This window comes from Corticium candelabrum, chromosome 3 (genome assembly GCF_963422355.1).
Source record: "Corticium candelabrum chromosome 3, ooCorCand1.1, whole genome shotgun sequence".
NCBI lineage: Eukaryota > Metazoa > Porifera > Homoscleromorpha > Homosclerophorida > Plakinidae > Corticium > Corticium candelabrum.
The window spans coordinates 6,630,037-6,652,087 of NC_085087.1; the positions used below are offsets into that span (position 1 = coordinate 6,630,037).

General features: G+C 39.0%; 3 protein-coding genes and 1 long non-coding RNA gene across 4 annotated transcripts; 2 read left to right on the forward strand and 2 right to left on the reverse strand.

Annotated features, from left to right (window-relative positions):
• Positions 1–3,673: 3,673 nt before the first annotated feature.
• On the reverse strand, positions 3,674–8,509 carry LOC134177353 (uncharacterized). Its single transcript, XM_062644127.1, has 3 exons — positions 8,439–8,509; positions 6,772–6,879; positions 3,674–4,302 (listed from the first exon to the last, which is right to left on the reverse strand). Exons 2-3 carry the CDS (start codon positions 6,818–6,820, stop codon positions 3,998–4,000), a joined length of 354 nt encoding a protein of 117 aa, XP_062500111.1. The 5' UTR covers positions 6,821–6,879; positions 8,439–8,509; the 3' UTR covers positions 3,674–3,997.
• Positions 8,061–10,279, forward strand: LOC134177354 (uncharacterized). The gene is made up of 3 exons (XR_009969481.1): positions 8,061–8,169; positions 8,226–8,273; positions 9,486–10,279. It is a non-coding gene; the product is annotated as an uncharacterized LOC134177354 (long non-coding RNA).
• Positions 10,280–10,417: 138 nt separating this feature from the next.
• Positions 10,418–14,194, forward strand: LOC134177352 (uncharacterized). The gene is made up of 6 exons (XM_062644125.1): positions 10,418–10,485; positions 11,728–12,018; positions 12,136–12,441; positions 12,502–12,822; positions 12,900–13,588; positions 13,693–14,194. The coding sequence occupies exons 2-5, from the start codon at positions 11,817–11,819 to the stop codon at positions 13,232–13,234; spliced, it is 1,164 nt and encodes a 387-aa protein (XP_062500109.1). The 5' UTR covers positions 10,418–10,485; positions 11,728–11,816; the 3' UTR covers positions 13,235–13,588; positions 13,693–14,194.
• Positions 14,195–14,787: 593 nt separating this feature from the next.
• LOC134177456 (uncharacterized) lies at positions 14,788–20,212 on the reverse strand. Its single transcript, XM_062644235.1, has 6 exons — positions 19,694–20,212; positions 19,266–19,571; positions 18,881–19,204; positions 18,496–18,810; positions 18,121–18,414; positions 14,788–15,408 (listed from the first exon to the last, which is right to left on the reverse strand). Exons 1-6 carry the CDS (start codon positions 19,845–19,847, stop codon positions 15,065–15,067), a joined length of 1,737 nt encoding a protein of 578 aa, XP_062500219.1. The 5' UTR covers positions 19,848–20,212; the 3' UTR covers positions 14,788–15,064.
• Positions 20,213–22,051: the final 1,839 nt, after the last annotated feature.

The window sequence follows — 22,051 nt, forward strand, 5'->3', positions numbered from 1 at the left end:
TTACATAACCACAACCAATATTATGTCCCGTATGTGGTAACTCCCATTACTGTACTTTGACAACTACAGGGCACTTTCACACACAGGCTTAACTTGGGTTAAATCGGATGAACTTTGGGTTAGACTCCAATTACCCCAGACGTGTGAACGCGAGTTTAGTAAACCCAAGTTACCCTGGGCAGAGCTGCCAACTCTCTCACATTAAGCGGGAGACTCCCGCATTTGGGACTCTTCTCCTGCCTACCCGCATTTGGCATCAAATCTCTCATATTCTGACCATTGGTGGGCGTGCCTGTACTGTGTAACCATACCCTTAATTAGCTAAGCTAGTACATACTTGATATCCAGATATTAATGTCTCTGTGCCAGCCCCTCTCTCCATCCGGCTCTTTCATACTTGATTGGTCACAATCAGAGTCTCTGGGTCACAACATTGACATAAAAGGAGTCGGTCAGGCAAACTGTCCAAAAGTGGAAAAGGAAGAGGAGCTGGCTATCCTAGACTACCAAGGAGTTGCACATTGCTAGAAAACCGATCGAAGAAGGCCAGAGAATCTAAAACATCCAAACTAGCAGTGAGAATATTAATGTGTGTATATATATATATACCTCGTTCATGGATTTAGTCTAGGCTTATATCTCAATAAGAGGCAGTGTTTTACATTTGTTGCAGTTTGCTTATTTAATAAAGTTAAGTGTACTGTAATTAATTAATTAATTATTTAATAGCTTCCACTCCAACCAAGCATACAAATATTTAAATTTTGATAATTGTATATTATATATATATATATATGTATATATATATATATATATATATATATATATATATATATATATATATATATATATTCAACATTTATTACATTATAAAATTTAATGATATTAATGCAATCGTAGGTGTGTCAAAGAATTTTAAAAATCCCGCATTCTTCCTGCGAACTCAGGCAGTTGATTCAGCTAGGTTGGCAGGTCTGCCTGAGTTATGACTGGGGTTAAACAAACATGGGTTAAGCTAACCCTGGCTCCTGAGTAGGGTTAACCGGGTTAAAACGGGTTAGCAAAGACACGTCCTAATATACGCAAAAACACCCTTAGAATCGATCGTGCTAAAATTCCAAATGGCTTCTCCTTCTCGTGTTCTGCTATCGGCGTTACTGCTTTCCTATTCTCAAGCAGAAACTTCAAGTAATCAATGTATTCCCTCTACTCTAGATCTTCTGCATCTAATTACCAGAATTCTACAGGTGAACGTAAGTTGGGTAGAGTAGGGTTAGCATAACTCTACCCAAGTTAACCCTGTGTGTGAAAGCACCCACAGACTATTTCCAAACATGTAAAACAACAGTCGCTTTGCACGATTTTAGACAGATTTTACAAGTAGTGTGCTTCAAAGAAAATAGCGTCTAAATTTGTAATTCTTTGCAACAATCCTAATGTGGTTTTCAGAAGGCTCATAACTATGGAAGCAAGAGTGTAAACACAACTTCGGTTAACAGTTAATAGCCAATAACAAGAAAGCACAAATAAACTTTTTGGTGCACAAGAACAAGCTGCTCTACTTAGTGTTCCAAATATGGCAGACATAGTCATCATCTTGGCAACCCCACAAAATTTTCAGTTGTCAAAACGTTTAGGACTGTTACCATATATTTCATAAATATCAAACAGTGATACTAATTGTTCTGGTAAGTAAACGATATCCCAGGACCCAGAGGCGCCACCCCAGCCCGACCTGAGCAATTTCACTATTCTACTCTACAGCATTAAAACAAAGACACTGGGTCTCTATGGCAACATCACTGGAACAATTGGTCGTCACATGAACTCAGTTAGTTGTCAAATGACAACTTAACGACCACTTTTCGAACACTGCCTACTGTTCAGCGCTATACGCTTCTTAGTTTGAAAACAGTGTCCAAGTTGTGTCCAGACTAAGTCCTAATTTGTTAATAGTTGGTTTTATATGCCCTCATTTCATCATTTCAATACAATTATGCCTATCACCATCATTTAAAATCAATGATATAACATTCACGGGTAAACACATGTAATTTCCATGTATATTAGTTCTAATCTACGTCTCTTGTGAATGTGTACAAGTCTGCTTTGATGAACTGCAAAACTATAATCAGAATCATCAATGTGTAACACTGCCACACAGGTATGAGAATCTAGAAAATTAATTATACCCTGTTCACACACTGGCACTTAATTGTAACCAGACCAACATGCACTGGCCAGGATTGACTTGGTGTATTTGTTGTATGAACACAGGCTAAACCACGACAAGCAGTGCTGAGGTAGCCCACAAATTTTGTCAGACTGGTTTGTTTAGCAAACACAGCCAGCCTGTGCTGAAAACCGCTCATGTATATTATAGCATTAGAGCATGATGGAAACATGAAAGTGTGTATCTTGATTCGTGGGGCAAAACCAGCATACAAGTCCAAACAAAAAATAACAAGTTTGTGAAATTGGGTCCTTTGATGCAGTTCTTTTCAACATCATACATATTTCCACATTGTAAAGAAAACGCAAGCAGCTTGTTGCTGATTCAAAATCAAGGTAGTGCAAATATTTCTACGGTACGGCCATGTTTCCACTAGCTGCACCTTAAACTAGCTGAAACGCATTTAAAAACTAAACAAGTTCAAGAAAGCGGCTGTTTCCACTAGGAACTAGCACATTCAGGTTGTGCAAAACAAACCATCTAGAAACACGCCTTAGCATGTGAGATAATATATGAAAAGAGCATGCTGCCAATGTTTCTGATGTGGTGTTGTTTGGATGCTGCTACAAATGCAGCAACAACGTGGGAAAAGAGGCAACGTTTTAAGTGCCTGGGACAACTTCCTGTTGTCCCCGAAAGGGCTGCCAGAAAAAGCAAACAAAATTTGTTTCTTTCCTTAAAACCTAAAGCACTGCATAGATTCATCAAGACATTTCGCATGGATTCTTGTCGGATATGACTGATGAAAAGCTTTCGAGGCTAATTACGCTCATGTTCCACGTGACTTTAATCATAAATAATTAGTGATGTGAACGCATGTGCGCTAATGATTGCCTAATCATTAAATTTTAGTCTGCTGATGTCAGTGTCAGGTGTGAACACACTCCAAGAGTTAGGACTATGTACTTGTGGTAACTGTTCATTCCTTTTGTGGTAAAAAAACCCATAAAGTATCACATCTCAAATAGAAACAGCTGTGTATTTTTCTGCTTTAGTTTTATCATTGCATTAGATGGAGTCTCTTGATGCCACCCATAGCAGTTAAATGTTTAGAGATTAATGTCCCCCATATCTTGCAAAATTGTTGTGCTTCTGTAGTAATCCCAGCAAATGCAAGTTCGGTGGAATGACAACTAAGCTGTCTAGTCTTTGGCGCCAGAAATAGAGTACAGGGGAAAGTGTTCCCCTCTTTTCTCTTTCCATGCACACCCTGTCCCGTTTGTGCATGTAGACAGCTTACTGAAGGAATTATCTGTTTCTGGTTAAGGTGCAGCAAGGATTGCTAAATGGTATTATGGCTGTATTGCCTAATTAAATACTGATGAACTTACCTTGGTGTCCCCAACTGTGTAAACGGTATAAAAACTGGTGGACATTTGTGGTTTATATGCAATTAGGAATAATGTGTTGTTCAATGAAAAGTGCTTTTGTGGTGTTTGTAGCAAGAACGAACTGAAGTCTATTGCTGATTTCGAGTTTCAGCTTGATGGAGAAAACCTTGCTTGCATGGAGTATATTAATTAACTATCTGGGTGTTGCTTTAGATATGACATTGCATGATAATAGTGTTGTAAAAAAAGATTAAAAGATAATATGAAGCAGTGAACTCTGCAGTTGCTATATTGAAGGAGACCTGTTCAAATGACAGTGTGTGGATGAAACTTACAGATATTCACACTATTTCCTGTAGTGGCATGCATCTTTAAATACAAGTTATTTTGATGTTGTCAAATAAACAATCAGTGATATGACTAACAAAGCTTTCTACTTACCTCCCCTTAGAAAGCCAAATTTAGTGCTGCTTATGTTTCCCGCTTGGCAGTATATTTGAAGAAATGTTATCCTGCTTGGTATATTGAGAAGCAGTTGTTGACTCATATCTATAGCACTGGCAGTGTCATTCAATGTCCTAATGCCATATAAAGCAGGATCCAATACAACACCATCAGCAAACACCCATGTGATGCTAGCTTTCTCATTGGTGACACATGTCACTGTCTTTGCAGGAAAGCCACTTGGAGGAATATACACGGTACCAGATGGAGCATGAAGGAAAATTATAGCAGCATCTATACAACAAACAAGTATATTGTTATCGTGTACTCATAAATACTCTAGTCTCTAGTGGTTGGAAACAGCAATTGGGAAGGTTGGTAGATGGTTGAGAAAGTTCTAACTGTCAATGTTCAGTTTTGGAAGCAGTACAGTGAGATGCAGTTTGCTACAGACACTTGCAGAATAAAGGAAAAGTCTTTTTTATTCAGTTGTCATAATAGATTGGAGTACACTAGACTTAAGTAAACAAGTGTTAGCTAGGGTAGTAATCAGACCTATATTAATCTTAAAAGATAGAAAACTGTCTTCCCAATGGTCGACACAGTAAATACAAAAGTTGTACAGTTAATGCATGCAAAAACAACAAACAGGTAAAAGAATGACAACTGCAGTAGCAGTTAATTAATGCCTTCCATCCCAGTATCTAAATTCATTTCAACCATAACTCATTATTAGGTAGCAAGATATGCAGGTTTGTCAACAGCTGATTTGAGTAGCAAGATACATAGCAAGCTCATTCATTAGCAAAGCAGGAAATGAACCACCACCGACAAAAACTAGCGTGCAGGCAAGAACATAATGATTTATCATGCCATGATTTGTCAAGCAATTATCCAAGTGCCTGTCTTCCTATTTTAGTACCAACACAAAGGTACATGTTTATGACAAGGATATGTCTTGTACTACACCGTTTCGACAGTGAAAGTTTCTGCACAGCAGTGAACACAAAGTCTGCACTTGGCTTTGTGCATAGCTACTGAATGCAGAGGTAAGTTGCAGAAACACGGAAAGCTTCAACTGTACACTGCTTTCTTAAACGTAGCAACGTTAACAGTTTTAGTACAGTAAAGCATTAATTAGTAGAAACAACCACAAATTCCAACACCTGTTGCTGCAATTAGACATGTCATTATTTAGGGTGCATTTCTTTAGTCTCCATCAGCTATTCCGGTTAAGGTTGTAGATCTCTACCAGGTAAGGTAGCATTTCTTTATGTCTTCAACCAGAATCAGTGGAGCTCAACCAACCTCCTCTAGCTAATCCAGCCTAACCGTTGAAGACATAAAGAAAGTGATCCATAACCTCAACCAGATTGTAGCTGGTGGAGACTAAAGAAATGCGCCCCTAGTCTTCTATCTACAGGCTACTCTAATTGCTTGCAAAATAACCAATTGTTACTCTGTCAACAATTTGTCAAAGTGTAACAGTATGAACCGCTTGATACATGCATGGTGAATGTATGACAGCTAGCTTACAGTGCAAAATTCAACCTTAATCTTTTTATTGAATGCTTCACTCTTCACTGTATAATCTCTTGACACTTGTTCAAGCGATTCCCAGCAACCAATCTGTTGCTAATAAATGGCTACAGTTAGAGCTCTCTAGGAGATTGTGGTTTGCAGCAGTGCAGTTTGGTTTCTGTATAAAAGAACGAAAAAACTATTCTTTAATAAAGTTTTATTGAAGCGGCTTATACAATAACCGTGGTAGATCCAAGTATGGTAGTTGTTGTATGCAAGTGACTGCTTGTTGGCTTAATGTTTCTAAGATGTGACATTATTTATTAGTAGGCATCTAGCTAGAGTTATACTAAGAGACAGCTAAGGTCAGACTTTGTTAGGCTCGTGCAGATACCATTTTCACTCATGCATGCACAAATTGCGTGTAAGCAACATGTACGCAACACATGTACCCAATACATGCAACCTCATTACGCAGCTAGTTGCACACAATGCTAGCGAAATGACCAATAGTTCTTCAAGTCCATGCAGCCCAAGACTGGACGGACACTCCTTACCTCAGTACCAGTACATTCTGCTACTAGCGCAAATATGCTAACTAAAGTAGATCGTTATATTGAAAGGAGGCGGTGATAATGGAAAAGTACTACATTAATTAATTTTTAAAAATCAGAAAATCATCATCAACGTTAATTTTCTAAACAGCATTAGTAAACAGTAATTTTTAAAGCGATCAGCTAGACAGTAAGCGTCAGTCGACCGCAGAAAGCTGTTTTTGTGCGTATACGTACTAATGAATAATTTTCTGTGAGAGAAGTCAAAAGAACGTGGGCGCGGGGCGGGACTTCCCTAGCTAACAGTCTGTTTGGATTTCGTATCAATGCGACAGGTTGGTGCTAGAACTACCGTACACGACATCTATGTCGCAATCGCTAGACTAACTAGAGGCCACTGCCCGCCGTTCACAAAAAAAAAAAAAAAAAAAAAAAGGACCAGACGACGAAGTAAGCGAGTTTTGCCTCAAAGAACGACCTTTGGCGTCCAAAAGGCGGCTAGTGCAGCCCCTGGATCTCAGTGGCTGAAGTTCAAGTCTCAGGCCGCCCCAATAACTATTATTCATTCATACTTGTGAGTCAAGAACAAAACGCCAGTACAGGTGTATACGTACCCAAAATGCATCCTGTTGCCTCCCAAAAGGAGCCGTGCCACCTAAACTGTAGTATATTTAACTAGACATCTAACCTGAGACAGTGACTAGAACAACAGCAACAAGTAGGCGAATCGGTACCATCCCTCTTCAGGTCTTGACTTCAAATGAATTCGACTCACGTGATAGATATGTGTTACATGCTAAATGTGAAGAAAATGAACAAACAGGGGCACTAATATTTGCAGGCAAGTCTACGCAAAGAGTTAGTGGACATGTCAAATGGTATGAAAACCACTAGTAGCCTGCCTGTGTACTGAAACAACGACATGTTTAAGTTAATTATAGTAGGCTTAATTAATTAATTAATTAATTAATTAAAGAAAGCCATGAACCATAATGAGAAAGGCGACAAAACTACACATCATATAGAATGACATTGCATGCTCATGTAGAATGATCAATAGATGCCGTCAAATGCAAATTTGAAACGCAACATGCAGTGTCAATTTATTGTACACAGTACATAACCAATGCGTTTAATTAATTAATTAACAATAGTTTTTATTGATGATCAACAGCAATATCAAAGTACAGAAGCTATGCTCTGATCGACCATCTCCGACAACCCACCTGAGCAACCCACCTGATCAACCCACCTGATCAACCCACCTGAGCAACCCACCTGAGCAACCCACCTGAGCAACCCACCTGAGCAACCCCCCTCCCCCGTAACCCAACCAACTCTGTAACCCAACTAACTCTGTAACCCAACCAACTCTGTGACCCAACCAACTCTGCAACCCAAGCAACCTCTGAACATAACCAACCCTGAATTAAATCCAACTAACCCATAACCCAACCAATCCAGACACTTATCGACAAAGCAAACCAACGCTGATTTCTGTGTTCTTTTCAGATTCAACTGTTATACAGATCATATCAAATACAAGATTCCTAGAGGTCAAGGTCTAGACACAAACAGATGCTTTGGGGACTAGAAGCCATAATTTCCATTTGTGCTAAATTCTCAATCATGAGAGATTCAGATGCATGCTACAAAAGTAGCCAATACTCAAACATGTATACATAGCAGGAGCTCTAGGTTATGTTGCCCATAGCACTATATTAAAAGTTGTACTTTGACATATAGACGAGAAGCAATATCGTAAAAAAAATCAATTCTTGCAAATTTTTCACTGAAACAAAGACAAAATAATACTTTCTTAGAAATATTACTAGTTCACAACAATCATCAAACAACAGATGTATCAAAAACCTAACCTAGCTTTATTTACCAACGTTTATATAAAACTATAACTAAAATCATCCCTCACTATTATTGCTGCAAAACTTGCATGAGTAGACTATCCGGGTACAAGACATGCATAGAACAGAAGTGTGTATTCTGTGTCCATATGTGCCACTGCACGAAGGTATACGGTATTCACCATTGCCGCTAGAGAGACTGGATCGAGTCTACATTCCCGCAGGTAAGTCTGCTTCTAATTTACTCGATCACTAATTAATATTTTATTTACCGACGTAGGTCTACTGCTGTATCCACTGTAATAGTTTTGCAAATGAATAGCGTTTGGTGAGTAGCGCTAGGAAGTTAGCTATTTACTAAACTTTAATAATTAGTCCATTTCTAGCAACAGTTTTCTTCCTTTCTGAGCTGTACGTACACGTTCCGGATATTTCAGACAGTTCGGATTGGGGCACTCGCGCCTACGCTACCGTCTAAGTGCCATTGCAATACCTGTCGATGGTAGGACGAAGATCAGTGGTGTGCCCAGTAGACACTCTCGTTTGCAACGAATCATCGAAAGTACGAAACATACGTCATGAAACCAGTTATTGTGGGTGTGTCGTTACTGTTAATTAATGCACGTGTTGATTAGGGGGATGCGGTCTAAAATTTAGCGGCGACACGACGACTCACCGTTAAGAGTCTCTGCACCAGCCCCTCTCCCTCTTCGACTGTAATAATTTTCGACTGGAACTGCGTGGGGAGGGGCTGGCTGCGCGAGACTTATGCCGGTTTCTAGATCTGTGTACACATTTCTGGCAGAAGTGCAGCAGTAGTGCAGAGTCGTGGAGAATGACTTCAGTAACATGCCAGTAGGCTAGCTAGCTATGTAGGATTGTCGTCTAGTGCCATGTAGCTGCACTGGAAATGTAACATATTGTGAATCTAATTATCTGCACTAAATTCTGTGACAGCAGCTACACATTCTCTCAACAGTGGAATGTCTTCATCTAGATGATCTCATTCTGACTTACGGTATTGTTTAATTAAACTGAATGTCTGCAGTGGCGTAACTAGGCATGAGGCAGCCAACTGCCTCGGTAAATAAAATGGGTGTGGCGTTGCAAAAATTTTGCTGGATGTATCAGTTAGTAGATAACAGAAAAGATCGGGCATTCTGCACGCGGTTACCGAACAGAAGAAGTCCTCTTTCACCACCGTTCTCGCACTTAGCTAGCGCATGTTCACGGCACATGAAGCACTTGCCACACACGTGACTGAGAAACCTAAAGGTTAATTAATTAATTTATATAAACTTGCCTCGGTAAAATTTTAAGGCTAGTTACGCCCTTGCTCTGTCACTGTTAACAATCATTAATTAAGACTATAACTGCTGCGGCAAGCTGGGTTCAGAATTACAAGACAAGCTCATACCTTACTATTCAATGCAAGTGTACTTATTAAATGTTTATTAGCTTATAGTTTATATGTCTAGTACAAACTGTGATTTTACCATTGCTTGTCTTGTTTCACAATAATTGTCTCTCTGTGTGGTAGGAAGTTAGAAGACTGTTCTCATGACATTTACAGCACGAGAAGTTTCAGACAGTGACAGCAGTGTGGTAAACATGTACCAAGAGCTCTATAGTGTATCGCATTAAGTAGTAACTTTGTAGATCTATGTCATTGTTTAAATAATTGCAACAGATTACTGGTAAGAGCTCATCGCTCATGTCGCTCTACTCAGTCGGTATAATTTGGGTAGAATGATTCTTGTAGGTATTATAAGCAAACCTTGCTTGAACAATAAATTAAACTTGTAATATACACAAACTGTTGTGCTAGATTCAATTGTGTAATTGTACATATATAATCATGTCAGATCCAATTAGCAGTCTCAATCTAAGTGTAAACTGTTCAGGTTGTAATTGCCTGGACTTGTAAGTTTCATGGTAGTCGATTTACCTTCTATAGCAGCCAATGCATATAATACCATATCATATGCATATAGCATTTGGGAGTAATGTATAATGAGGTTGGAAAATTACAGGGAAACCATCGCCCCCTTGGCGCACACAGTTCCTACGGCTATGGACACTACTATTTCATTGTTTTCATTGTTATCTTGATGGTTGGCATTTACTTAATAATTTACTGCCATTAAGGATTCACTAGTAGAGTATTTAACTTCATAATGATGTTCATTTACCATTCAGGTTACTGCTGTACCATCTGTGTACCACTGGAACGCCATTAAATTTCCTGATTCAAATAGTCCAGTGGATGATGGAGGCAACCTGCATTGGTTCCTTGGTACACAAAGATGTGCTACAGGCACACTTGCCTATTGGAAACTGGGTAACCACTCTTGAATAAATAGCCCTTCAATGCTAGACTCAAGACAGCCTCTCCTCGCCCCATCGTTCCCCGGATTGTCGATCACTACGGCGAGGATTGACAATCCGGGGATTGAATGACGAAGGCTGGGAGAGACTGGCTCAAGTCTACTTCAATGCAGGGCACAATAATGTGATTGATATAGTGGAAGGTCTACATGGTCTGTGTACATGTGTTGTATATATAGGAATATATGTAGTCCAGATGGTTTCACAGTTGGAATCCAGTCTTGGGCTACACCATATTTTTGTGGTATTCTCTGTTACTGTGCATCCCTTTGAACACCCTTCTCCCCTTATCCATATGTCCAGACCCTTAACACCAAGCCATTCTGTCAGTATCCAGCTATACTCTAGACACAAATTCATGTGTCTTGTGTGTCATGTACAGTTAGTACATGCTTTGGTATCATTTCTGATACTAGCTGTACTGCACTTTTGACATAATACAGTTGGATACATTGCACTCTATCTCGTATTTTTCATCTCTCAGTAAGATTTGTAATAGGACTTGTAGTGCATCTATTTGGTAGAATGGATTGCACTACCTTTTCCTGTGACCACAAGTGGTTTAAATCCACTTATATCCAAACCAACTGTTTGTAATTAATGTACTTAACAAATCTTATTCAGTCCATGACTCTACATTTTGTAGTACGTATGGTGTACTACCATTTCCATTGTATAACATAGATGCAATTAATATATAAATTAGTACATATGCAGGACTTCAGCAGCATAGGTCCCAACTCCATCGTGTATTCCCCACTCTGTCAGTTTTGTAATTTATCATAAAACTGTGTTTCATATGTTCAGTACATGACAGGTGTGCAGCACATTGCTGCAGGCTTAACTGCGCCTACATCACGTCAGAAACTCTTGTAGGCATATTCACATGAATTCGTTAATTTGCATTAGTAAGAATGTTGTAGCTATAAATCCTTAGGCACCTCACTTATGAAACCTTTATACATTTCATTACCATGCAGTTGACTTAGTGTTCTGTAATGGGTCTACTAAGATAACCTGCATTATTAGAATTGTAAAGCATACATTCTTACTTTATGTTTGCATTGCCTATGCATGTAATTAGTCTTCAATATTCTGCATTCTTGATACTGTAAATTAGTTACAGCATTACGAAAATAATAGCATGGGTGGCAGATTGATACAAGCCTTGCCAGTCGAGGTGTTAGCTATGACAATTTGAAAGTAAAAATATGACACCGATGATATAAGAATTTATGCAATACTCTCTAGATAATTGAATAGACTGCCTGTGGGCTTACTTACATTTTGTATTAAATTTGATCAGCAAATGATTGCGCATTGCTTACTGTGTTTAGATAACATTTATTTCTGTAATTTCAACTGATTTATAGTCACTGTCTGGCTGATTGTAGCTGCTCCATCTGTGGAAACTTCTGCTGTTGATAAAACTGTGACTGAGGGTGCAGACTTTGTAGAATTCAACTGCACTGTTGCTTTGACTATGCCTGAACCGACTCTTACCTGGACATTTACGAACAATGATGGTCACATGGAGACATTACAAGAGCAGCCACGTCTTCCAGGTGCAAGGACAAGTATTATTAAGATATCTTCAATTTCAAGGGACAAAAGTGGTCGTTATGATTGTGTTCTTGAGAATGAATTTGACAAAGTCAATTCATCAGCACATTTGACTGTACAATGTAAGTAATACAATTTTGTAATTATTGATCAACACTAAGCTGCTGATATAAAGTACAAATTCTGTACTGTTTTCACTTTATTCTGCACTAGACTAACTTTCTTGTTCCATTTGTTAGATTTTGATGGTGTCAGTCTTAGTGTTATGCCAAGCAATGAACTTGTATTTAAAACAAATGGGATTTTAGTCGTCAACGTGTCATCAGTTCCAGCTGCAACTGAGATACGTCTGAGTCGAAGTGATGTCGTATTCTTCTCCTCATCCAACAGCAGTTTTAACAAACCAATAGGAGCTGTCACAGTGAAAGAGAACAATCACATACAGTACGTCTTTACTGTTGATAAAAGCTGGAACACTGCGGTAACGGCATATGCTGAACATCTACTAGGGAGTAATACATCAACTCAAGTAATAACTGTACTTGGTGAGTTATGTGACAAATTTGTTGTTAAATGACATGTACATGTATTTCTGGTATTTTTAGCTCCTCCAGGTCCAATTGATGTGTCTGTAAACACCTCTTGTTATAACAATAATAACAGTTTACTGGTTATGTGGACTGTGTACAGCAATGGTGGACGTGACATCAGCATGTACACAATGAGATGGAGGAAAGGTTGTAGTAATACTCCAACTACATTGCTCAACTCAAAGACATGGATGGTATCAGACAATGTCTTTACACAGCAAGGAGGCAGTTACATAATACCAGGACTGGATGGTAACACAACATATTGTATAGACGTGGAAGCAACAAATAGTATTGGACCAATGTTGATGACAGTCAAAGCAACTACACTGTCTGGTGTGTTTATGACTTCTTAGTTACTTGCACCTGTAGTTACCTGTACTTGTAAATATGTTGGTATTGTTTTGTTGTAGTCCCAAAGCAGCCTAAACTTCAATGTAATCCCACATTGACCACAAATACAAGTGTAGCAATGACTTGGGTAGTCAGCAGCAATGGTGGTGATGACGTCTCACATTATGCTGTAGTACTGAGTGAAGATCTGAATTTCACGCATACAGCTTATTCAAAGACTCTGTTTGTGGTTGACAATTCTGAGTTGACACAGAAGGGTGGAATGGTTACTGTGCCAGGTCTTTCTGGTGGAACAACATATTATGCAAAGGTTGTTGCAAGAAATTGTGTCGGTGCTAGTGTTCCTGCTACACGGTCTTGCTCTACACGCTGTGGTCAGTGTATTTGTGAGTAGTGTTTGTATTCATGTGTTATTTGGTCTCATATACATTATGTTGTGTTGTTTTGTAAGGTCAATTATTGCAACCGCGAGAAGCCAAAGAAGTATTTTTGTCTGATGACACCATAACACTGACAGTAAAGGCTCCTGACTTGAATTGTCAAATTGACAAATACATTGTTAAAGATGTAGCGTCTGCTGACAAACTCCAGTCATCATATTCTGTCGAGAATGGTATTGTGACTATTACCCTAACGGGACTGGAGGCAGGAGCAAACTATACAGTTCAAGTGTATGCAGTACATGATCAATCACAGGAACGTCCAATAGGGAAACCAGTCACATTTCAAATATCAAGCCAAGATAAAGGTAAGAAATGAAACGTGTTTTACTAGTGATGGTCAGAAAATAATTATTCATGAATTATGTAGTTTGAATATAAATATTAATAATAATGTTGTATTACCTTTTAGTAACTGTAGGTGGATTGTCGTCGAGAGTCATAGCTGCAATTGCTGTTCCGCCCGTCATCATAGTCGTGATTGTGTCTCTTGTTCTCTGGTGGTTTAAAGCCAGAAGAGCATCTTCAGAGTCAAGACCTCCACACGTGGAAACTACAGAAGATATAAGATCTGATCATGATACTGTAATGAGTCAGTCCAGTGCCTATACTGCATTCAAGTCCATGGCAGGAGGAGGAAATCCAAGATCAGAAATCAGAATGCAGGAATCGAACGCCTATGGCGTTGGCAAGATGCAACAGCCTGCCCACCCTGTTCCACAGTATGAAGTTGTGATGTAAGGTAAGGTCACGTGACGGAATAACAAGCAATTTTTACAAATTGCACGCTTATAATATGGTGTCTTGCTGTTTGACTAAGCGCTAACTTAGTGATTTAGTCTTTTCTCGTTGTGCATGTAGCTTTGCAAGAGGCGTAATGAACGCATTAGTATTGCTAGCTCATCGTTGACTTAATTAATTAATTAATGACTTATCAGCAATGGTGACTGTGGCATCTTCATTCTGTATATGACATCGTCAGTTCGCGATCTCCCGTTTCAATCTAACGACCATATAAAACGAGGCTTCATTCATGCCATTTGCGCGAGTGCACGCAACGGTACAGTGCGGCACGTGCCAGGCGTTGGCGTGGTTGCATGTGCATACTCTAACTGGAACAGAGAGTAAAAATGTGCTGCTTATCGATATTAAAGATATTTTAAACGTTGTAGACAATTAAAACATGTACAGGTACAGTAGTACAAGGACGTTGTGCAAGCCAGTACAGTACACGGATGGTGCTTAATTAATTAATTGATTTGATTGCTAATTGTACATGCAGCACTCTTAGTAGTTTGTACTCTAGCTGTTTACCAGATGATGGTAAGAATCAGTTGTTACAGTTTTCACAGAATGTCTATTTCTTAGCTATATAGGGCCTCGTTCACAAGAGATAGATGTTGCAATAAATACATAGGAATAGAAGTATTTAGCAGAAGTATATATTTGGCTAGCAAACTTCACATCTAGAAGCACTAACACAAAATAACACCATAGCATTTATATTCAAGCAAAGACGTACTGCACTAAAATGCTGTGCTTATTCTCAATTAGTTATTTGACTATATAGGCCTTGTGCAAGTCCCAACAGTTATATATAGAAAGCACTGACTAGTCCAAACACGCATATATAAACACTCTTTGTCTACGTAGCTACAATGCATCACCAGAAGAAAAGTGAGCCACAGATCACAACATGCAAAATAACTCCTAAGCAATTTTGCATGTAAGTAAGAAACTCATCTACTACAGAAACAATATTTGTTTATGTCCGACAGCTGTCTCTACATGTTGGACACGGTTGCATTGGTAGTAGCCACTTGCATGGGTATCGTTGCATACGCTCGTGATTCCTGCATCTTTACTTCCGAGTCACCGACTGTTCTTTCCCTTCCCACCACGCCATATGCACTTGATTGTTGCATCACTGTGTCTGAGATTGGAGTTTGCAATGGGTCTTCATAAATTTGACTTCTGATTGTCCTACTAGTCTCTCGAGTGGACTTGGTTACATCTCTCTTCTTTCTGTACAGACATATTATCACACCAGCAATAATGAGAATGATCACCAACACAACTGCAGCAGCCGCACCAGCTACAACACCTGATGATAGACCTTTTTCCTCACCTAGAGACACATTGTCATATATACCCATCCTCTTGTACACATTAGAGGTCTCTCTTCAGAAGTTCTGACTATTTCTATTTATTCAAATTGCACAATTACTCAGTGTTGCACAGTAGCTAGCTGGGGGAAGTGGGGAAAACAGATGCATATGAGTTAACACTACTCTCTTCAATATGATGGACCTTACAATAAAACAACACAAAATAACGTGTAGGAGACCAAACAACACATGAATACAAACAACTACTCACAAATACACTGACCACAGCATATAGAGCAAGACTGTGTATAGCAGGAACACTAGCACCAACACAATTTCTTGCAACAACCTTTGCATAATATGTTGTTCCACCAGAAAGACCTGGCACAGTAGCCGTTCAACCTTTCTGTGACAACTCAGAATTGTCAACCACGGACAGATTCTTTGAATATGTTATCATTGTGAAATTCAGATCTTCACTCAATACTACAGCATAATGTGAGACGTCATCACCACCATTGCTGCTGACTACAAGTCATTGCTACACTTGTACTTGTGGTCAATGTGGGATTGCAACCGTTCAACACTGCCATGCCCACCCTTTCTCTTTGTGTGAAGAAGCTGCTATTAGATGTAGCAAATGGTAGATGCACCATGGATGGTACACCTTCACCAGAAGGACTACAACTTTACTAAAAAATGACCCGATTTATCTCGACTGAAATGCCAGCTATTAATGCTTCCAGATGTTATCTGAGTCAGAAATCAAAGCTTTAAAACAATCTACCAATTACAAAGGTGACAAATGTAAGAACAATATGTTCTATCATGGCTGAAATTTCTCTAGGTACGGACATGCTTTCAGAAGTTGTTCGTTTGATTAAACTTTTCTATACCACTGTATTACTGTCATCACCTTTACTGCTGAGAGAACATTTTCAGCACTTAGGAGACTGAAGACATACCTGAGAACTGCAATGAGTCAGGCAAGACTAAATCATGCAACGTCTCTCTGTTTGCAAGAGGACAGAGCGGATAAGAATGATCTAGCAAATGTCCTTTATAAACGTTACTGAGAGAAGGAACTATTTTGGTCATGTTTAGTTATTATTTGTATAAGTGTCAACATCATGACTAACAATATGTGTGCAGATGCCCCCCCCATTGTAACCACTTTCCTACGCCTATGCAGTAGTAATGTGAGAGGTCCTGCTGAGTCTACATGTCACATTTGACGTGCAGTGCACCGATTAGAAGCAGAATGACTTCCAAAAAAGAAATATATTACTATAGTATTTTGCGTTCAATTATCCGTTGCGCCTCAGCGGCGTTGGGTGGGCGCAAAAAGTGGTGGGGTTGACTCGCTGCTGAGACTTCGCCTAGGCTTTGATATTAAAAATTTTGAAAACTCCCCCCAAACAGGGGTGGCCTTCAGTCCTCTCTAGCCCCTATTACGTGACGCCGCTGTGCGCCTAATATGCATGATGAACTAAAATAACTTACATAGTCTGCGGTTGAGCAGCTGCTGAAATACTATCGTTCATCGATATATCAGCTGTCTCTACGCACTAATTTGTAACGTTACTCTCGAGCCAAGCACGCAAACGTTGTGGCTGTGTACTTCTTGATCGTCGCAATTTAACAAACCTTCCTTGGTTGTAATGGAGTCACCTTCAGGTAAGACTACTGTACATCTATCCTATGCATTGACATCTACGCTAATGGTAATTACATAATATTACATAGTACTGCGCAACGGTCCGTTTACATGCATGCATGTAGATACTGTAAACTAGGTACCGTAGTTACACAAACTAAAATAATCTACATGTCTTCCAGCCTAATGGCCATCTAGAGCCTTCACCGTCAGAACATGTTAAACAGAATTCAGGCAACAAGCAGGCGCTATCTCTTGGGTGGCTCCATCGGCAAGATGTGTAACGCAGTTGTTGTCTAGCTGGTGATAGAGTCTGACCTTCCGTAGGCACGACAGCGCCATGGATGTTGGCTGAGGCTATGTTTGATATACGCTTTCACGACCTAAAAGCAATACCATAGGATTCAGACAACAGCCGTATGGCAGAAGTCTTCAAGAAGATGCTTGTCGTCGTTAGCTGTGTCGATAACCACTGGCTGCTCCACATCTCGATGACAAGGTGCGTTATGAAAGAAATGTGTGCGGTTTATAATTAGACTATTAGGTGTCTTACCGAATGACTGAACAAACTAAACCGTCTGAACAAACTACCTCAGATAATCGAACGCCTGAATTGGATAATTGAACACAGGATTGGGATAATTGAACGCCTGGTTCAGATAATTGAACGCCTGGTTCAGATAATTGAACGCAAAATACTATAGTTGGTACTGTCTCATCTAGAGAGACCCTTCCTACCTCAAACAACTCCAAAGCCAGTACAAACTTTGGTCCCACAAAAAGCTTCCTCAGCACAACCTCAAAACACTACAATCAAGTTGTTCTACAAATTTTAATTTGTTAGTACTAGATACGCCATGACAAATCTGTACATCAATCTGTACAGTAAAGTGACAGTTGCATGACTCAACTAGACAGACTGCAAGTAAAGAGGATGTTGACAATGTCACATGGTCACCCATCAGTGCTAACTGAGACAACAGCAATGAGCCTGTATAACTTCATCACCAATGCTGCTTCATCAACTCATCAACTCATCACAATTTGTGCTATTAAAACACGTTTCATTTCTTACCTTTATCTTGGCTTGATATTTGAAATGTGACTGGTTTCCCTATTGGACGTTCCTGTGATTGATCTACTACATACACTTGAACTGTATAGTTTGTTCCTGCCTCCAGTCCCGTTATGGTAATAGTTACAATACCATTCTCATCAAAATATGATGACTGGAGTTCGTCAGCAGACGCTACGTCTTTAACAATGTATTTGTCAATTTGACAATTCAAGTCAGGAGCCTTTACTGTCAGTGTTATGGTGTCATCAGACAAAAATACTTCTTTGACTGCTCGAGGTTGCAATAATGGACCTTACAAAACAACACAACATAATGTATTATATGAGACTAAACAACAATTAAATACAAGCAACTACTCACAAATACACTGACCACAGCGTGTAGAGCAAGACTGTGTGGCAGGAACACTAGCACCAACACAATTTCTTGCAACAACCTTTGCATAATATGTTGTTCCACCAGAAAGACCTGGCACAGTAACCATTCCACCCTTCTGTGTCAACTCAGAATTGTCAACCACAAACAGAGTCTTTGAATAAGCTGTCTGCGTGAAATTCAGATCTTCACTCAGTACTACAGTATAATGTGAGACGTCATCACCACCATTGCTGCTGACTACCCAAGCTATTGCTACGCTTGTATTTGTGGTCAATGTGGGATTACATTGAAGTTTAGGCTGGTTTGGGACTACAACAAAACAATACCAACATATTTACAAGTACAGGTAACTACAGTAACTAAGAAGTCATAAACACACCAGACAGTGTAGTTGCTTTGACTGTCGTCGACATTGGTCCAATACTATTTGTTGCTTCCACGTCTATACAATATGTTGTGTTACCATCCAGTCCTGGTATTATGTAACTGCCTCCTTGCTCTGTAAATCTAGCATTGTTCGATACCATCCATGTCTTTGAGTTGAGCAATGTAGTTGGAGTATTACTACAACCTTTCCTCCATCTCAGTGTGTACTTGCTGATGTCGCGTCCACCATTACTGTACACAGTCCACGTAACCAGTAAACTGTTATTATTGTTATAACAAGAGGTGTTTACAGACACATCAATTGGACCTGGAGGAGCTAAAATATACCAGAATTACGTGTACATGTCATTTAACAACAAATTTGTCACATAACTCACCAAGTACAGTTATTACTTGAGTTGATGTATTACTCCCTAGTAGATGCTTCGCATATGCTGTTACCGTAGTGTTCCAGCTTTTATCAACGGTAAAGATGTACTTTATGTAATTGCTCTCATTCACTATGACAGTTCCTATTGATTTGTTGAGATTTCCGTTAGATGATGAGAAGAATACTACATTATTTCGACTCAGACGTATTTCGGTTGCAGCTGGAACTGATGACACGTTGATGACTAAAGTCCCATTTGTTTTAAATACAAGTTCATTGCTTGGAATAACACTAAGACTCACACCATCAAAATCTAACAAATGGAACAAGAAAGTTAGTCTAGTGCAGAATAAAGTGAAAACAGTATACACTCTATACTGCAGGTATATCAGTAGCTTAAGTGTTGATCAATAATTACAAAATTTCATTACTTACATTGTACAGTCAAATGTGCTGATGAAAGAACTTTGTCAAATTCATTCTCAAGAACACAATCATAACGACCACTCTTGTCCCTTGAAATTGAAGATATCTTAATAATACTTGTCCTTGCACCTGGAAGACGTGGCTGCTCTTGTAATGTCTCCATGTGACCATCATTGTTCGTAAATGTCCAGTTAAGAGTCGGTACAGGCAGAATCAAAGCAGCAGTGCATTTGAATACTACAAAGTCTGCACCCTCATTCACAGTTTGATCAACAGGAGAAGTTTCCACAGATGGAGCAGCTACAGTCAAGCAAATGATTGACAGACACTCCGTAATAAAAGTCAGTGACTACTATACCATAACTGCACATAAATGCACACATGCCCATTCACTCCTAGTAGTAAGTTATATCCTGCTATTGCAATTGGAATTCTCAATAGTTCAATAATGATTATTGTAACTCATTACAACAGGTAAACAAAAAAATGACCATTGGATTAATTGTGATATTTCTCGTTGAATCAAGTAATTTGCTTCTAGTTAACGTTAGGTCAAGCTAAAATTAGGTAAATTTTAGACTTACCAAATCTTTTACATTCAAATTAGAGTGACTATAAAAAGGCAGCAAACCATTGCATGCCTTCTTTCCTTGACATCCTGTTCTTTGTCAATGTCAAGACAACTGGTTCAGCCACCAGTAAGAAGAAACAAGACTTCATAAAGTCACATGATTTAGAAAGTAGAGTACTCAAAAGGGATAGGGGTTTACTGACATCCAGTCTGTGACTATGTACAAAGCTGGCTAGCTGGCTGACTATATATGTCCATCACGATCAGAAATGTGCCACACTCTTAGTTCAATTCAATCACATAGCAATATTTGTGACCAATCACACATCACAACCAGACACAATCAACAAACCACCAATCAGATCCACAAAATGTTAATAAAAGAGTTTTAGTTTTTACCAGAACAGTGTAATTCATGTTTGTGATTTCCAGATCGTGTTGAAATTGAACAGAACTGACCTGTCTGCAACTGCTAACCCAAAATCAATCACTCTGGTGACTATGACAACTATATGAGAACCTAACATTACATAACCAAAAGCGATATTTATGTGCTGTATGTGGTAGGTACTGTGTACTGTGTTAGGTACTGTGTAATGTGTTATTTTCAGTGTTATTTTATTTTCAGTAAATTTGCTGTGACTTTTCTTTACCTAAAATAAGATTAACACTTAACATTTTCTAAGTACTGCACTTCACGTTTAGAAGGTGTCGATAGAATGGAAGTAACTCGAATACTTCACAACCCCTAAAAGTTTTGCGCACAATGATGAGAACCGTTTGCTTGGAGAAACAACGAGCCTCCCAGAGCAACTCACAAATGCAAGATGCAAAGTAAGTGCAGCATGTTCATGACACCATAGGTAGTGGGAAAGCAGTACTAGATCTCACGTGACACCCAAAATCTCTTCTACTTCTGCCACACAAACGTGTGCCTCATTTTACCAAAATTACGTTACAATGCAAGGTATTAGCTTTTTGAAATACCAAAATTTTAAAACACTAAAAATAACACATTATACAGTAACTTCATGACTGTACTTTGACAACTACCTGTACAAAGTATTTACAAACTTTGCAGTCACGTAAAACAACAATTGCTTTGTACAATTTTAGATAAATTTTACAAGTAGAGTGCTTGAAAGCAAAAATAACATCTAAATTTGTAATTTTTGCGACAGTCCTATCAAGGTACTCAAAAGGCTAATAGCTGCAGAAGCGAGGGCGTAAACACAGCTTCAATTATTAGTCAATGGCCAATAACAAGAAAGCATAAGTTTAGACCATGACAACAAGCTGCCCTCTGTGCAGCACTATGCCTGTTAGTTTGGAAATGAGTATCCAAGTTGTGTCCAGATTAAGTCCTAATTTGTTAATGGATAGTTTATATGACCCATTTCATCAATTATGCTTATTGCCATCATTTAAAATCAATGCTATAACATTCACAGGTAGAACACGTGTAATTTCCATGTATAGTAGTTCTAATCTATGTCCCTTGTAAATGTCTACACAGGTCTGCTTTAATGAACCACAAAAGTATAATCAGAAACATCAAATGTGTAACAGTGCCACGCAGATATGAGAATCAATAAAATTAATTATACCCTGTTCACACTAGCACTTGTAACCAGGACAACATGCACTGGCCAGAGTTGACTTGGTATTTGTTGTGCACACAGGCTAAACCACGACAGTGCTGAGGTAGCCCACAAATTTTGTCAGACTGGCTTGTTTAGCAAACACAGCCAAGCTGTGCTAAAGCCGCTCATGCATACTATAGCATTAGAGCATGA

What these genes read in the sequence shown, in the direction of transcription:
- LOC134177353 (XM_062644127.1), bottom strand. Translation starts at nt 6,820, where the DNA reads ATGGTACCGATTCGCCTACTTGTTGCTGTTGTTCTAGTCACTGTCTCA. An exon ending in TGTTCTAGTCACTGTCTCAG is followed by an intron (nt 4,303 to 6,771) that starts GTTAGATGTCTA and finishes TTTGTTGTATAG; the next exon opens with ATGCTGCTATAATTTTCCTT.
- LOC134177352 (XM_062644125.1), top strand. Translation starts at nt 11,817, where the DNA reads ATGCCTGAACCGACTCTTACCTGGACATTTACGAACAATGATGGTCAC. An exon ending in AGCACATTTGACTGTACAAT is followed by an intron (nt 12,019 to 12,135) that starts GTAAGTAATACA and finishes TCCATTTGTTAG; the next exon opens with ATTTTGATGGTGTCAGTCTT. An exon ending in TCAAGTAATAACTGTACTTG is followed by an intron (nt 12,442 to 12,501) that starts GTGAGTTATGTG and finishes TGGTATTTTTAG; the next exon opens with CTCCTCCAGGTCCAATTGAT.
- LOC134177456 (XM_062644235.1), bottom strand. Translation starts at nt 19,847, where the DNA reads ATGGAGACATTACAAGAGCAGCCACGTCTTCCAGGTGCAAGGACAAGT. An exon ending in TCAAGTAATAACTGTACTTG is followed by an intron (nt 19,205 to 19,265) that starts GTGAGTTATGTG and finishes GGTATATTTTAG; the next exon opens with CTCCTCCAGGTCCAATTGAT. An exon ending in GTCTTGCTCTACACGCTGTG is followed by an intron (nt 18,415 to 18,495) that starts GTCAGTGTATTT and finishes TTGTTTTGTAAG; the next exon opens with GTCCATTATTGCAACCTCGA.